Source organism: Protopterus annectens, chromosome 3.part1 (genome assembly GCF_019279795.1).
Source record: "Protopterus annectens isolate FY-2018-M chromosome 3.part1, PAN1.0, whole genome shotgun sequence".
Taxonomy (NCBI): domain Eukaryota; kingdom Metazoa; phylum Chordata; order Ceratodontiformes; family Protopteridae; genus Protopterus; species Protopterus annectens.
Window position 1 is genome coordinate 1,392,390,432 of NC_056732.1, and position 18,567 is coordinate 1,392,408,998.

The 18,567-nt window shown below is 38.8% G+C and overlaps 1 protein-coding gene across 1 annotated transcript in view; it reads left to right on the forward strand.

The window, feature by feature from the left end:
• Positions 1 to 10,690: 10,690 nt before the first annotated feature.
• The window catches only part of LOC122798476, an 820,137-nt gene continuing 812,260 nt past the window's right edge, over positions 10,691 to 18,567 (forward strand). Inside the window, exon 1 of the mRNA XM_044067429.1 lies at positions 10,691 to 10,940. Within this exon, the coding sequence (XP_043923364.1) occupies positions 10,731 to 10,940 (210 nt within the window). The 5' untranslated portion in view covers positions 10,691 to 10,730. The remainder of the gene's footprint in view (positions 10,941 to 18,567) is intronic.

Below are 18,567 nucleotides of genomic sequence, written 5' to 3' on the forward strand. Positions count from 1 at the left end.
TTATTCCAGTCACTGAGGAATGACAACAGCCTAGAGTGGGGACATAATTCCCCATCTTGCCTTGCAGAAGTAATAGTATAATTTTATCTTGTTAAAGTATTTAGATTAGATAGGGACAGGTTATTTTCAAATAGCCAGGAAACTACAGCTAGATAGAGGTTTTCTAAAATCAATGTGAGCTCTATCCTACAGTACTATTTTTCATATTTCTTGTGTGTGAAACTCTGATGTTAATTGGAATCAGTTATTCAGTATTTACATGTTTTAAATCCTTTTATTTATTATTAAATGTTTTACTACCTCTCATTGTGGCTGGTTATTTTACTTAATATTTTTAATAACTTGAGAGTATTTATGCCTATTGTGATAAATCCAGGGCCACTCTGAAAAGTCTTACAGCTTGGGTTACATGCTACCATTTGTTTCAATATTTATTTTTACCCAATATAATTGAATACCCCTTTTGAAGGGTATTGTGTTATTTGACTGGTGGCAGCTGTTACCTTGTAATTTGGGCAAAGAAACACAGCAGGTAAATCTGTGTCAGTCTTTCCCAAGAGTGTGTGTATGTGTGAATATCAGACATTTAAGAGTGAGTGTGTCAGATACCTAGAACTGGGACACAGTGGTTAGTGTGGAGACTCATTTGAGGACCTGGAGTAAAGCATATAGTCCAGTCCCAGGTTTGGAACCTGTTCCCGGTGTACTCTCAGTTAAAATTGTGTATTTCTATCCCTGCTTTTAGTGACACTCCCTTACCGGAGACAGTGATGAGGATTGAGACTCCTTAGTTACTGCTCTGGGTTAAAGAGGGCTTGCCAGACCCGCAATAAATGTCCAGACTGTTCTTAAACATATGTAAACTAATGCTTTCTTTAATGTAATTTAGTAATCTATTCCTTGCATCATCTACTATCTCAGAGAAGCAATTAGTCTATTTTTAATTCCTATAGTATCTTCTGCATAGGTAGTCTGATGATGCTCTATTTCTTTGTTATAACCACAAACATTCACAGAGATAGTTGTCTCCAAATACCCTATATACTTGAATAAGGCGTACTCTTAAATATCTGAATGAGACACTATACAAGTTCAGATATTTTAGCCTTTCATAATAACTTACATTTTCACATCCATGGATGCCCGTTGTATATTTCTGCTGTACTCTTTCCATTTCATATGATTGTTTTCTTATAAGGTTTCCATATAGTTATTCAATACTCAAGTTTGTGTCTAATGTAACTAGCAATGACTTCTGATTTCCTAGATTTTATAAATCTTTTTATATAACCTATAGTTGTATAACTATCATTAAGCACTTCAAAGCTAGATCCACCTATATACCCAGGTTCTTAAATTAATCTACAGTTTCAATCACTGTGTGTTATATTAAATATTCACCTTTCAATTTATGTCTCCCAACTATCATATACTTAGTTTTTTATGTATTTATCAGCATATTAATCTCCTGTGCCCAAAATGGTCAATTTAGTCAAATACTTTTGCAGACATGCCCAATCTGTAACACAAGTAATCAGTTTATCCATTTTCAAGTCATCTGCAAAGAGACTATAGAACACCTCTAATGAAAAATATAGATCTGAAGGATACGATGTAAACAAGTATGGGCCTAGGATAGAGTGGTGTGGGACACCCTGACTATAATCTCAAATTTCACCTGCCCAGTTACTGTATGATACTTGCTATGTCATATTTGTTAACCCTACAGCTATCCATCTTATGAAGAGTGCATCAAGTATCTAGTTCTAATTTTTTGATCAGTATTTTGCGTCTTACCTTATCAAATGGTGAAGTTAAATCTATGTAAATTACATCGCATAACAAATTTCACCCATAGCTGTTATTATATTGTTATAGAACATTATGTTACAGGTGGTAATAAAATTAGGTTTCAACATATGCAAGCTGATATATGGTTTCAAGTCACAGCATTTCCAGTTCTGACAATAATTTATTCAATATAACCTTCTTCATTATTTTTCCACAACATGGAAGTAAACTTCCCTTTCCTTCTAAGACAAGTTTAAAAAGTGTATTTCTTCAATCTTGAGGAATTTCCCCATATTTGTAGGACCTAGAAAATAACAGTTATAATGGTATTGTAAGTTCATGTCAATGTATCCTCAGGTCATTATTGCTAATGTTGTCTCCTCCCTCTGCATCATTTGATTCCAATTTGTGTAGTTCTTTTTCAATATAATCTAATTTGATTTTAGTATCTGCAGTTACCTGTATGTCACTAGGACAATTTATCAATCCTTTGTGGAGTCAAACTGCTTTGCCTAAGAATTTGTAACTATATCTGTAATCTAAATAAATTTGGTTTATTACACACGTAGTGCTAGCATTTACTTGTGGAACATTGGACTCTGGTCATTATTTGTTTATATCTATAATCTGTTGTGTCTGAGAATAAACTGTAGAATCTACACACAGTTTATCAATTTGTATGTCTTTACTTCTACCACAGCTTATGTATCTATAAAATGGTTTCCTGTTATGCCAAATATCTTTAAGTAAATTGTTGTTTTTCTTAATCTTTTCTCACACTACGTTTATCTAGCTTGTTTATTTCATAGGTAGGTACTAGGCTATCAGCCCTGGGTCCTATACAAGCCCATCCAAAAAGGTACCCTGACTTTTGCCACCCAAGAAAATTATTTTCCTGTGCCATTGTCGAGCTGAGCCACAGAAGTGATCCCCGGGGTGAATTTCCTATTTCCCATCCAATCATCAAGATTTTTCTTGAAGAGTGCTAATGAGGAGCTTTGTTTGATATAGATGGGTAGTTTATTCCAGAGTATGGGAAGACTCTGGGACAGGAATCTATCCCTCCAGCATGTTCTGTTTATTGTGGTGACAAGGTTTAGGTCCCTAAAGCATGTAGCTCGAAGGGATTGGGATTTCTTTAAGTGGAACATGTCCAACAGCTCTGGGTTTGACATAGCTTTGTATGTTAGGCAGAGATCACCTCTGAGTAGGCGATATGCGAGGGAGTAAAGCTGGAGTTTTTTGAGACGGTCTGCGTAGGGCATCTGTTTGAGGTTGATAATCCTCTTTGTGAGGTATTTCTGTGGCCTTTCCAGTTGTTGTAGATGTCTTGTGAGGTACATACCAAAAGGGGTGTTGTACTCTATAATGGGTCTAATGAGGGATGAGTAAAGGGGAACAATGACCTCTTTTTTTCTGGATGAGAAATCTTTTGTGATGAGGTGTGCCACATAGAAGGATTTCCTGACTACTGTGGCGATGTGATTATCAAAGAAGAGACTGCTGTCCACCTGTGTCCCGAGGTCTCTTATCACACTTTCAGTGTTAAGTATACTACCGCCTATGTTGTAGTTCATGGGTACAGAGTTTTTACCAAAGGGGATGACAATGCACTTTTTGGCATTGAGCTTGAGGCCATGGCTTTGACACCAGGCATCTGTCTCAGTGAGGCCCTTTTGTAGGATGTACACATCGTTAGGAGTTTTGATTATGGCTCCTAGTTTGCAGTCATCTGCGAACTTCGTTAGCCAAAGACCTTCTGTGTTAGCCTGTACTTCAGGGAAGTAGATACCAAACAGGAGAGGATCCAGCACTGAACCCTGTGGCACCCCACTTGTCACTGGTCTGAAGTCAGATTTGGAGTCTGCTACTCTCACAGTGTGGGTTCTGTCAGTGAGCCAGTTGGCAACCCATCTTGTGACATAGGGATTTATGCCTAGTTTAGTGGGTTTATCTATAATTCCAGAGCGGGGGATGGTGTTGAAAGCCTTGGCAAGATCTAGATAGGCTGTGTGAACCATCTTACCCTTGTCTACGGCTTTGGTGACTGCTTCAAAGAAGTCTATTAGGTTTAGGAGACATGATCTGCCTTTTACAAACTCGAACTGGGTGGGGTCCAGAGTTTGGAGATTACCAATGTCTTTGTTTATAAGTTCCATGATGATACGTTCCATGGCCTTGCAGACCAGGCTCATCAGGCTAATGGGGCAGTAGTTCCCGGGGTCCTTGGTGGCTCCCCCCTTGTGGAGTGGGATAACTGTCGCTGTGCGCCATTCAGCAGGCACAAAGTCTGAGGTGATGCTATGATTGAACATGGTGCTTATGGGGTGCCAGTTCATTCTTTAGTTCATGTAGAATGCAGCCTGGGATGTTGTCTGGTCCCATGGATGCTGTGTTCTTGGCTTTGGAGAGTGTGGTTTTTACCTGTGCAGCCGTGATTACAGGAACTTTGCATTCTTCCGGTATAGAGATGGGCTCTTTAGGGGGCAAGAGGGGGGTAAAGTTAGCACTGAACCTATCTGCCAGGATGTTGGCAATATCAGTTGGGTCTGTATATTTAGTGCCATTGTGCTGTAACTCAGAGCAGATCTGAGTGTTGCCATTGAGATTCTTGACATAGCTATAGAATGCTTTGTAGTTGTCTTTAGAATCAGTGGCAATTTTGTTTTCATAACTAGCTTTGGAGGATTTTTATCAGGGATCGCAGCTTCTTACTGAGGCTGACCAGGGAGCTCCTCCACTCATGGGATTTTACTCTCTTTTGCAACAGTTTCTTCCTTCTGTTGTACAGTTTGTTTATGGCATTTCAATTTTCAAAGTTGTAGTTTGACCTCTTTTCCATTTCTTACATTTTTTTGTCTCTCATCTTAATCGAGTATCTTTTTCTGGAGAAATATTCTCCTGAAGCTGTATGCCTTGTTCCTGATGTTAAACATTTCATGATATTTTTCCATTAAACAATTAAGTAAAGTTATTTGGTCAGAAATGGCTAATGTGCGAATATATAAATAAGAAGTGCAAGATCTGGTTTTAGTCATAACATTTAAATAAGAAGACCCATCTAACCTACATCTATCTGAAATTTTGGGATGTGAAAAATTAGGTATGATAAAACAAATTCATACTGTGAAAGTAAAGAGGGAATGTGTACAAACACTGTCATAGAGTCATAGAAACCTCTCAAATATTGTACAGTACCAGAGTCATAGAAACCTCTCAAACATTGTACAGTACCAAAACAATGATATCCTTTTTAACTTTGCTGATTTATTTGCAGATGTAGGAGTTTTGTCAATAAAATATCACATACTCAGGCCTCATCTGAGTCACAAGTATATGTGCCATTAATGCTTGCACCAGCCACCCAGATTATTTAGACCACAGCCTGTTTACAGATAGAGACTAACTGTGTAAGCTACTAAAGCAGTTGAGGTGAGGTGGTATTCTGATGCTATCATATTTAGTTACCAACATTAACCACCAATATACATTCTGATGCTGTATAAGAGGAAAATATAGGTTTTTTCTTCTTCTTCCCCCTCCCCCTCCTCTTCAGCCTTGGAGGAAAGGTTCTGCAAAAGTTTGGTCTCACTTTTTCAATTCATCACAGATTTTGATGTATAGGGTATTCTATTATTTGTATCTCTGCTTGACATTCAAAAATTTGAGAAGGTACTGCTTTTGATGAGCTAGACCAAGTAATAGTCCACTGAGAAACCTACTGTTTGTAATTAAATAATTTATAAGTTATAATTCCGCAGTGGTGCAGTGGTAGCGTTGTTGCCTCACAACAAGAGGTTGCACCGTTCAATTCTCAGCTGGAGTGCAGGGAGTGCCTTCTGCGTGGAGTCTGCATGTCCTCCCCGTGGTTGGGTGGGCGTTAGAAAGACATGCATAAATGGGCGTGCCTTCATTGAAGGTTGAACGTCGAGCTGGCACCTCGGTGTTTGTGAAAAAAAATCTACTGCCAATCATTAGCGGACCGGAGTTCTGCCGTGTCGACCCCTAACTGGGAAAAAGCTGAAAGACAACAACAACATAGGATATCGAATCCTTAAGACTGGACAGTACTGCCTATGGTATATGGTTATCAAGCTAGAACTCTTTATAAGATGGCCTCATTCTGATACCTTGCCACTATATCCCAGAAAAGAATGGATGGCTTTATAGAGACATTGATTGCCTTTTAAATCTTATTGCAGCACCTAAGGAAGATTTATTTGTTGAGTTTCCTTTTCAGTTTTACTTGAGACTAATGGATGACAAAGGCATTTTGCCAAAAAAGTCCAAAAGCATAAATAATGTTTTGGGAAGATGCAAAACTTAGCATACCATTCATGCAGCGTCTTAACAGTTACACAGTTTGAGTTGCATGAATTTTGAGAAAAATGTTGAAGTGTCATCTGAGAAATGCTCTTTTGACAATCCAGGCTTAACAATGTTCATTTACTGAGTCTGGCTTTATTGAATCACATGCAAGTCCAAGTGTACAGAAACATCTAACCATATGTACCCCCAGACAAACATTCCAGGATAAAGGACAGGTTAGGTAAACTTGCAGGCTTTAACTGTGAGTAAATTAAACTGTATGTCAAGAGTCAGAGTTTCAATTACAGTTACTGGGACATCCAGCAGCTTCTTCTATGTTTTACAAGAATTTCAACACAGACAAGTTAGACACACTGTTTTGACTTACAGAATGCTTACTGTCACTCCTCAATGTACATATGATATCACACATGCTTACTCCAGAACTACAGACACATCGCTCTGCATGACGAAGCCTGCACAGCTCTGACCCCCTTTACTACTGCAGATCAAAACTCTGATTCTAGATGTCTCCATTTGTATAATTGTACATCATCAGTAAGTGGTAGTCTAATACCTGTAAAGTCAGCACAAAATAATTTGGTTTACATTTGCAGTTATGTACCTACCCTTCTTTTCATATATGTGGGGTACAGTTTATGTACATGAAATAGTGGATGGTATCTCCTTGTAGGGTCTATATCATATATTTGAAATTTCAAAATGTCGAACACCATATGTTCAAACTTGGAATTTCGAATATTGAAAGCATCAAATGCTCAGAATAGCAAATGTTTTCCCAGGGAAAAAATTTGCTGTTCCGAGAAACATACACACAAAACAAGCACACCAAAATAAATAAACCACATAAATACAGTTAATAAAACCCAACCCCACACTAAACCACACATACATTACTAACTATCCACTTACCTTAACCTGCACCCTAACCCTAAGGTCTGTAACTATCGCAAACATACCCTACAAAACTACACACAAACAAAGCAATAAATACACACACATACAGTTAACAAAACCCAACCCTACACTACACCATACATACATTACTAACTATCCACATACCTTAACCAGCACCCTAACCCTAAGGTCCGTAACTCTCACACCACAGTGGAGGAAATAGCAAACTCATATGATAGATGACCCTGGGAAAGAAATCGATATTCTGTCAGGTCGCTCTTCTGAGATTTCGAACATTTCAGTTTGATTAAATTAAACTCAGCATTTTCAACATTCAAAATGCTGATAGGAACCTTCCTCCTAATGGTATGCATTGGCCAGCAGAGTCCGGGTTAGAATGAATACAGAGACTGCAGGTTTTTACTGGATATCTATGTAAGAAACAGAAGAGTGAGCATTGTGCTATAGTGTTTAGGAGATAGCCAAGGAAGAGGAAGAGAATGGGAGATGTCAGAGGCAAAAGATATATTTTGTAACTATGTGAAGACTATGAATAGAAGAAAATATCCAGTGCCTGAGTGGTGCTGAGATAAAAAAAATGTGGCAGTAGAGGACAAACGGAGGAAGGTTGAGTGAAAGGAGGAAAAGGCAGATATAAAGCAGGTACATCAGCAATTCAAATCCCAAGAACATTTACATCTTGAACTTTTGCTTAAAAGGAACATGGAAGGATTTTTGTGACTGTTGGAGACAAAAAGAAGAATTCATAGGGATAATAGCATTCTGGATGGAGGAAGACCTGTCTAAACTGTAATGGGACTGGGAAAAATTGAGGTTTGTGGAGGACTTGAGAGCTGAGCTGTAAGAATTTTTATATTTGAGTTGTTAAAGGTGAAGTTCTATGTGGTAGCAATGGGTCTACTTTAATTAAACGAAAGCAGAATCTGTCGAATACAAATCCGTCGACACATAAACAGCGAAATGCAGAAATGTCGAACGCACTAAATAGAGAAATTGGAAATGTCGAATTGTCATAGTTGGCCTGTCTGTGGTATAGCTCCGTAAGGTAAGTATGTGATAGTTACGGACCTTAGGGTTATGGTGCTGGTTAAGGTAAGTGCATAGATAGGTAATGTATGTAAGGTTTAGTGTAGGGTTTTGTTAAGTGTATGTGTGTGTAATATTTACTTTGTGTGGGTATAGTTCTGTAGGGTAAGTGTGTGGTAGTTACGGACCTTAGAGTTAGGGAGGGGCTAAGGGTAGTGCATAGATAGTTGTGTATGTGGGGTTTAGTGTAGGGTTACAAGTGGGGTTTTGGTGCTTTAATTTAGGGTTAGTAGTAGGGTTTTGGTTAGTGTATGTATGTATGTATGTGTTTTTTGTTGTTGTGTTGGCATAGGTAGTATGTTATGGGCGATGGTGTTGGCCGACTATTGCGGTTTCAATGTTTACATTTCACAGTTTTGCGTGTTCGACGTTATCGTGTTTCGCTCTTTATGTGGTGACGGATTCATATTTGATGGATTCCGCTTTTGTTTAATTAAAATAGACCCATAGCAATTTATGCATATTAAAAAATGTGTTGAATGAAAGACTGACTGCAAAAGTAAAGGGTGGTATAGGTAAGGTAGTCAGGATACTTCCTGTAAGGGACTAGATGAATATAGAAATAAAAGTGGGAATCAGAATGTTTAGACATTACTGTGAATAATTTTGAGGAGGCACACATGCCTGGATAGTTTGGGAAGGGATGTTTGGGCATGATATAATGATGATGAAGAAAGGAAAAAGATTTGAGATGAGTAAAGAACAGAAGGAGGTAATGCAGGTACAGCGACAGGTTCATAGGTTAGGACTAGGCTAACTACCTTTGTGGGCTATCTTGAGCCTAGCCAATTATCCCATTTGGTGATTTACATTAACCTATCCCATTGGAGCTTAGATTCACATAACCCATTCCAAAATCTATATTTATATGTTACTGTAGTGATAATTACTAGATCAACAAACAGATATTTGGAGGGGACCCATGCATTGGGATAAAACATTTGGGAACTGCCTCTGTCCATTTGTAGTACAGCGGGGAGTCCTGGAGTAAATTTCCTATTTCCTATTTATTGATCCAAGTTATGCTTGGATGTGATCAGTGACAGGCTTTATTTGAATGGATAATCAGTCTATTCTTACCCTATGTTTATGCCTAAGGTAATACTTTCAGTGACTTTGAACTCATCTTGCTATCTACTTTTTCATCTCAAAGATCCAATACAGAGAAGAGTTGGTATATACAATGGATGCCAGTAGACAACACTGTTAGTACCTCAACAAAACTAAGAAATTACATTAGTCACAACAAATGATCATTGCTTTCTTTGGGATCATGAAAGATGTACCAGTGATTCATCAGATATACTTCAAGTAACTAACTACGCTGTTCTCTTTTTCTGATGAATAGAAATTGCTCTTAGCTTAATCAGTTAAGGGCCATTTTTATAGCAGCAGCAATTTCAAATACCAAGTTGAAGACTATCTCTTGTACTGAATATCTCTGAATTGAGCATTATGTATCTCAGTTGATGGTCTTGTTAAACTTCTCAAACTGAATTGGTTCTCATTAAAACTGGATAGGACTTTTTTCCCAGGACCTGTTTTCTAAATTCAGTCACTTTCCATTCCACGAGGGGCTCTTAAACTGTACTTTGTGCTCTTTTCTTACAGCAGTATCTACTGCAAAACATCTTCTTGCAGTAAGACATTGCAGTTCTGTAAGGTACTAACCACAATAGTAGATTTTTGAGAGAGGAGTTACAACAATGAATATCACATCTTTTTCCATTCCCAAAGATAAGTAAAAGACAATAGGCTTAGTTGCTTGGGAATTTTATTGGTCCTATTTTGGGCACCAAAGCCTTTAACTGAATTTGGCTTCTATGTGTCATAAGAGTTTTGAATACTTTTGTCATCTGTGTGTCTTGGTTTCTGGGGTGGTGACCTGGAAATCACCCAAAGATTAAATAATTTGCACTTCAAGTGTCTCAAATCATGAATTAGTTGCAGGAGATTGCATGGTTTATATTGATTCATATGAAGGTGTTGACAGATGTGAAGCTGTGATTTCAGACTTTTTGGAAAATAAATGTAAATAGAACAGCAATATGAATGAATTTTTAGAGTCTTTTCTTCAAGAACTCTTTCTTTAAAGTTCACATGATGCTAGTAGCTCTCATGAATGTACTTTAGAATGACACAATTGAAGTGAAACACTACAAATACCAGTACATATTTTGCAGTGAGAAATTCCAAAATTCTTTAACCCATGGTGTTTCAGACATAGTCTTCAAAGATCACTGTAAGCAAAATATATTTATTTATTGCATTAATTCTTTTGCCATTTTAAGTATTTAAAATTAGAAATTTGTTTAATTATTTGACATTACTGTTTAGTATACCAGTAAACAAACTTTGTCTGGATTGTTGGCCAGGACTGGGTTTTGTGGTTTCTTGTAAAATTTTAAAATGCCCACAGCCAAAGAGTGGTTGCAGTAATACATAATGGTTTTGGACTGGTGAGCTCTTCTTTTACAGATATTTAGGAAATGATTAACATGTCAAATCCTAGTTGGTATATCATATTTATTTTATTTGTTTTCTTGTTGTACTAATATGCAGCTAATCTATGCAATCTTACCTTGAACAAGAACGCAAAGCATAAGATGCCAGTGATCTGTCCTGCAGTACTGCCTCAGAGATTTCCAACGCTGTTTGGCGATTTCAGGGATTCAAATGTTACTTTCGTGATTGACATATCTGACGACATGTACCCTTATCTTCAGAGTGTTAAGAATCACCTAGCTGAAGCTCTCTTGAGTAAAGCCTATCTTGCAAATGGATTTCTGTTTAACATTATTGCATTTTCACAAAAGGTATGTAAAGCATTTAAATGACAGTAACACAAATTTATTTTCATCATTTCTATAAAATACCATTATACGAATACTAAATGGGCTAATTTATATTGTTAAAATGAATAATTAGTAGTAATATTTACAAGGTACAGTGATGTAAAATGTCTATGAATCTGAAATATTGATGAAGGATTGAAAAATATAAAAGATTTCACTGTGTCATGCAGCATGACAGTTACCTACATTGCCGATTTGAATGATGACATTCAGTGCAGTTGAATGCAAGGTATTTACCATAACAGTACATCTTTGCAGATAAGTTACTGTAACAGTTAATTATAACATTTAGGTTTACACATCTTTCATTCTCTTTTTCAAGGATAAAAGTTTTCATCAGCTGAGGTTTTATTCCCTGTGAGGACTAGCACTGATCTTGTGCCAGTGTTTTAAGGTAGCTTTGCTGATGCCTGAAACAGTTTTGTACAGTCAAAGCTATTAGGATCCTTTTCTATTTTTTAACATTTATTTGGTCATCACAGAAACATGGATTCGTTACAGAGCATTATCATCTGTCCGTAACGTAAATTAGTTCTCCAATACTAATTATAAAACAGTTTAGTAACTGCATCATCAATCTTAAGCATAGTTTCTTTAAGGGAATGGATGCAGGGTAGCTACAGTGATACAGTGACCTCTTCTCAAAGATCTAGAGTTAGGGTAGCTATCTTATACATAATTGTATTACCTTTGTTAGGGAGGATCACTGCAGCAGTAAACCATGACATTTGTGAAGATTACAAACTCAAAAATCACAAAATAAAAACTGAATATAAAGACAAAAAGCAAAAGCGAGTCGCAAGGACAACACAGCTGAACTTAATATTCAAACCACATTTAATACGATGTAAGCACTTTTGTTTTTAAACTTTAAAAACTTCTTTAGACATAGTTCTAAACACAGAGTGCTTCTTAAATATCAAAGAGAGGCAAGTCATGTGATCACTAGCCCCAGATGAAAAATTTAAAAACGTGTCCACATACTATGTATATGCTTAAACAGTTTGTTTAAAAATTGCAAGCAATAATAAATAATGCAAAGATCAACACCATAAACCTAAAAAAATTAAAATAGCCTATATAGGTTGTTTAAATACTTTAAAAATACATTCATATCTAAATACATGTATTCTACTCATAAGGTAAAATTTTTTTTTAATCTTTCAAAAGCTTTTAACTTTAACATGGGGGCTATGCTAACTGCTTCATTAAGTCCTGGGTGCCTATACGCTTCAAGTTGCAATTGCCATATTATCTCCTGTCTCTCCAAATATACTGACCGAGGACCTCCCCTCGGATTCCTCTCTACCTTGTCTAACACACTAAATTTAAAAGTGCGTTCAAGGAAGTTCTCCAAGTGTCTAAAAAGAGCATTAGTTGTCTTTTTCTTCTTTATGTCATAAGTATGCTCATAAATCTGGTTACACAATCTTCGTTCATTTTTTCCTAAATAAAAAACCTTCACAGTTTAGGCATCAAGCCCCATAAATCACCCCCATAGTGTCACAGTTATACCTCCCTTGAACTTTGATAGCCTTCCCTTTAATTATTATGCTGTCACACTCCAAAACATATCTACACATACTACATCGCCCACACTTAGTCATTCTTGGATGAATGACCTTTATGGTGACTTTTCTTTCCACCATGTTCTTTATGTTCATCCCCCTTCTATAAATAATGGAGGGCTCACTTCCCAGTACATTTAATATACTAATATTCTCACAAAAGATATTCCATTTTTTTGCATTATCCACTTAATTTTAGAAATATCCCTACTAAATGCAGTTACCAGTGCACTTCACTGAAAGTGAAGTGCACTTCCATTCAAAGAAAAGGTTAACAATGATAGAATACATTAGTGTAGGTCATTAAACAGCAATATAAAACCCTTTTGTGGAAAAAAAAGTAGCAGCATAGGGTAACTGTTAAGTAGTTGGTCAAATAGTTCAGTAGAGCTGTGGAACTATAGGAGGCAGTGATGGCATATTTAGTTCTAGGAGAGTAGGAAGTGGTATGAGAAGGATTAGGTAGGATGGGAACAGGAGCTTTTCCATTGTGAGTGCAGCAAGGTTTTAAATGAGGAGAGACTGCTGGTGATGAGGATAGGACATGGTAGAGAATTCCAAAGGCATGCAAGAGAGAAGGACATTAGGTGATTCCTAGCTGGATGTGTGGGTTTGTGAAATTTAATTAGTTTTTGGAAATTAGATCTTAGAAGTCATTCTGGTTCATGCATTTCAAAGGTAGTGGCTAGGGAGGGACAAAGAGAGGGGTTGTAAATGAGTTTGTCTGCTTGGATGAGTTTGGTATAAGTGAGGAGGTTAGGTAGCTGGCCAGTTTAATTGATGAAGTGAATTACAATGGTGAGAAATGGCTATGTGACCTGCCAAAAATTTTGATATGTTGTTATAGCAAGAGGAGAAGTTTGTTTTGAGGGAGGATTGCAGATTGGTGAAGATAGACCATATAGGAGGGATGGGATGAGATAAGTATTGGCTAGTATGAGCCTGGTGGAAGGAGAAATATAATGATTATGGCAGTATAGCATACCAAGTTTGTTGTCGGTTTTTTTGATATTTACTCGTAAATGGTTGTCGAATTTTAGTTGATCATCTATGAGTACTCCTAGTAGTTTAGTGTCAGAGACTATTTCTAGGGGAGTATTGTTTTTGCTGGTGATTATGAATGAGTGTTTATCTAGGGAGGAGGTTTTGGAGGCAGTGAATAACACAAATTTAGTTTTGGTTGCATTAAGAGCCAGATGGTTGTCTAGCATCCACTGCTCAGTAGAGGAGAGGGTGCTTTGAGTAAGCTTATTTAGAGTGGGGATAGAAGGGGAGGAGCAGATAATGGTAGACTCATTGGCATATTGAATGAGGCTGGAGTTTGGAATGGCTTGGTAGAAGTCGTTAGTGAATTTATTGAATAGTAGGGGGCCTAAAATGGATCCTTGGGGGACACCTGTGAGAGTATTAAGGAAGGGTGAAGTGGCTTTATTCCATTTGACTGCTTGTTGTCTGGTTGTGAGGTAGCTGGAGAACCACTTGGTGCAGGAAGGGAATAGGTTTAGTTTGGAGAGTTTATTAAGAAGCAGGTTGTGGGAAATATTGTGTGAAACACCTTGGAGTGGTCGAGGAGAAGGGTGGACACAAAATGGCTGGAATAGCAGGCTTTAGTAATTGTTTCAAGGAAGGAGAAGAGGGCAGTGGAGGTGCTATGACCAGGACTAAATCCATGCTGTGTGGGGGTAAGAAACTAGTTGTTGATGAGATAGGGTAAGAGTTGTTGGTGTGTACATTTTTCAAGAAGCTTAGAAATAGGGGATAAGATAGCAACAAAGCAGAAGTTTGGCATGTCATTATTATTGCCTCCTTTATGTAGAAGAATAATAAAGGCTTTCATCCAGAGCTGGGGGACCTGGCTTTCTGAGATAGACCAATTAATAAGTATGCTGATAGGGAGAGCAATGGCTTCTGCGGCTACTTTTAGGAAGTAGGAGGGTATTTCATAAGGGTCATTGGAACCAGGTTTTAATTTTAGGAGAAGTTTTTTTATGGTGGATATAGAGATGAGACTGATAGAGAAGGGTGGAGGTTTGGGGCAAGGGATGCTAGGGGAGGAAGGGATGGGTGCAGGCTGAGGAGGAGTTGCAGAGGTGTTGGTGGAATGATGATGCTAGCTTGCTTATGGACTCTATGAAGAAAGAGTTAAATTGGGTGGCTAAGTCCATGTCAGAGGCATCTGGGTTAGGGCAGGGGGGTTTCTTTTTTTCTGAGGTTGAGGAGAGATGAGATTCCTTTCAAAAATAGTTTGGGATTAGTGTTGTGGCTAGTTTGGAGAGTGGAGAAATAGGCTTTGCAGTCTGGGCAATATTTTTTTGACTTTACTTCATAGTGTTTTATATTCATTAAGGGTGATAGAGGTTTTATTTTTATGGTAACGTGTCCAGGCTTTGTCATGGAGTCACATAGTAGCTAAGGTGTTTTTGGTTAACCAGGGTACAGGGTTACTTTTTGTACAGTTTGTTTTTTAGAGGGGCAAAGGAGTTGAGCAGGTTTGTGAAAGTAGAGTTAAAGTAGGGGAGAACATTATCTAGGTGAATAGTCTGTAATGGGTTCCAGTCTGTGCTTTTTAGTGCATTTGAGAAAGTTTTAAAATTGAAGCTTTTTAGGCAGTGAGTGGAACTATAGATGTGAGTTAGTTGTATGGAAGAGAGGAGATGGCGGGCAAAAGTGGGGAAGTGGTCAGCTAGTGGGTCTGGGAGAATACCACTATCAAAGATATAGTGAGGATGGGAGACTAGAATCCAATCTAGTACTTCCAGTAATGGAGCTCTTGGAAGGTCTGGTAGTGGAATAGATTAGTTGCGTAAAGTTATATAAGTTAATATTGAGTGAATTAAGGGGAGATTGGATTGTGGCCCAGTTTATGTTCACGTCCCCCAGGATTATGGTTTTGTGAGTAATGCTGATGGAGACCCAGGAGAGAATATCTTCAAGGGATGACATATTGCCTCCAGGGGGAATATATAGGGAGAGAACAAATATGGGTTTATGCTTGTTTAGATGGAGTAGGGCTGGTATAATTTCTGCCTGGCCAAATTTGGGAAATGTTTTGGTATAGGGGGTGACTAAGAGGGATGCTGAGTAAAGGAGTGCTACACCCCCCCTTTTTGTGTTCTGTCATTCCTTAACACATGGTAGTTGGGAGGAGTTAGTTCGGAATCTTTTGTGTGGGACTTAAGCCAGGTTTCTGAGATGGAGAGAATATTGGGCTGGTTATGTGGAAGCCAGGCATGAAGGTTTGGAATTTTATTGCATAGGCTCTGAGGATTTAGAGCTGAGAAGTGGAGGGGGTTGCCTGTTGCTTTGGGGGTGGGGTTGGGGGGGCTGGATTCAGTATGGAAGAGGGGCCTGGGTTTGGGTGAATGTCCCCAGAGAGAAGGATAGAGATAAGATGATGGTTGAGGTATTTGGCTTGTTTGGGGTGTAGTATACAGGTAGAGAGTTTTGTGGACATTAGACTAGTGTAGTTGAGAACAGTGTTTTTAGAGTTAGGTAGGAGTCTGTAGGGAAAGTGCATGCTAGTGTTAAGGGGCTAGAGACTGGGAAATATAAGGGTAACAGTAAATGTGTACTTTGCAGAGGATGGGATAGTGGTGTGAAATGGGGGGAGGGTTTGCATGAGTAGGTTGGGTGATATAGTTTAGGTAAGTTAAGGTAATTAGAAGTATTATTTGAGTAAGTAGGGATAGAGTCCTGAGGGTCATGATGTTGGTTTTAGGATGGTAGTAAGGGGTGAGTTATGTTGGGAAGTTAGTTTATTTGATTAAGAAATTATGGTTTAGGTTAATTGTTTGGTAGTTTCAGGATAAGTAGTGTTTGGCAGTAAACTCTGAAGGGTAGGCTTACTTTAATGGGTGAACTGTGGGAGGGGATTTTGGGGGTATAATGAGTAGTTTGGATTGGATAGTGGAAGTGGTGGGGGTGGCTATCTAAGTATAAGTGTAGAGGTACTGGGGGTGGGTGAGATTTGGGGGCAGGGTAGGGGAGCGGAGTGAGCCCGCAGGGCGAACAGAGCGGATTAAGCCAAGGGAAGGAAGAATCAAGGTCAATGAACAAAACAAAACAAACAAAAAACAATCAGTGTAGTGGAAGTTAAGTTCAGAGGAAAGTATGCAAGGGGGTAAGGGACATTCTAGCAGTGGTATAGGGAAAGGATTTGAGTGTTTCAGAGAGGTAAAGATGGCACCAGAGGAAGGAAGAGGAAAGTTAAAGGTTCTGGGATGGGGTTGGGGGAGGCGTTGGAGAGAGAGTGGAGATGGATGTCACAGTGGCCTAGCTGGTTGGAACCAGTACTGACAGGGCCAAGTCAGTAGTGTGAAACAACACTGAAAATAACAATCAGAAAGGAGGTAACTGTGAAAATCAGAGCTGAAGAGGTAAGAAGAGAGCAAGCTAGAGATGGAAATGTTGCAGATATAAATTTAAAAACAGGAGACAAAGGGTACAGAAGACGTATTAGAGGTTAAATAACACACTAGAATGTGGCTGGCAACATAAAACCTACATATACTGGAACTACTGAGAGTTAAAATAAGATTAAACTAAAAGCTATTGGTACTATTAGTTAAAACAATAAGGAATATGGTAAACTGCTAACATTGTGCTTCCTCCTGGTGGCCAAAGTAAGTTACTACAGCCAGAAAAACTAACCTGCATGTATGCTCACCTGCCCTGTAGTAATACTATAAATGACAAGGAGCTGTTCACTTTTTAAAAAGCAGATAGTCTTAAAAACACATTCAAACTCTGGATAAATTACAGTAGAAGGAACACCTACAGTTCATAGGTTCATAGGTAGGTACTAGGCTATCAGCCCGAGGGCCTACGTAAGCCTAGCCAACAAGAATCCCTGGCTTATGCCACCCAAGAAAGTTATTTTCCTGTGCCACTGTCGAGCAGAAACACAGAAGTGATCCCCAGGGTGTATTTCCTATTTCCCATCCACTCAAGATTTTTCTTGAAGAGTGCTAATGAAGAACTTTGCTTGACATAGATGGGTAGCCTGTTCCAGAGTATGGGAAGTCTCTGGGACAGGAATCTATCCCTCCAGCATGTCCTGTTTATTGTAGTGACAAGGTTTAGGTCCCTAAAGTATGTAGCTCGGAGGGATTGGGATTTCTTTAGGTGTAGCATCTCCAACAGCTCTGGGTTTGACATAGCTTTATATGTTAGGCAGAGATCACCTCAGAGTAGGCGATATGCTACGGAGTAAAGCTTGAGTTTTTTAAGACTGTCAGTGTAGGGCATCTGTTTGAGGCCAGTAATCCTCTTTGTGAGGTACTTCTGTGGCCTTTCCAGCTGCTGCAGATGTCTTGTGAGGTACATTCCAGAAGGGGCGTTGTACTCTATAATGGGTCTAATGAGTGTCGAGTAGAGGGGAACAATGACCTCTTTTTTCCTGGATGAGAACCCTTTTATGATGAGGTGTGGCACATAGAAGGACTTCCTGACTACTGTGGCGATGTGAATATCAAAGGACAGACTACTGTCCACCTGGGTCCCAAGGTCTCTTATCACACATTCGGTGTTAAGTAGACTGCTGTCTATGTAGTAGTTCATGGGTACAGAGTTTTTACCAAAGGGGATGACAATGCACTTTTTGGCATTGAGCTTAAGGCCATGGCTCTGACACTAGGCATCTGTCTCAGCAAGGCCCTTTTGTAGGATTTCCACATCATTTGGGGACTTGACTATGGCTCCTAGTTTGCGGTCATCTGCAAACTTCGTTAGCCAGAGGCCTTCTGGGTTAGCCTGTGCTTCAGAGAAGTAGAAACCAAACAGGAGAGGTCCCAGGACTGAACCCTGTGGTACTCCACTTGTCACTGGCTTGAGGTCAGATTTGGAGTGTGCAACTCTTACAGTGTGGGTTCTGTCAGTGAGCCAGTTGGCAACCCATCTTGTGACATAGGGATTTATACCTAGTTTAGTGAGTTTAGCTATAATTCTAGAATGGGGGATGGTGTTGAAAGCCTTGGCGAGGTCAAGATAGGCTGTGTGAACCACCTTACCCTCATCCACGA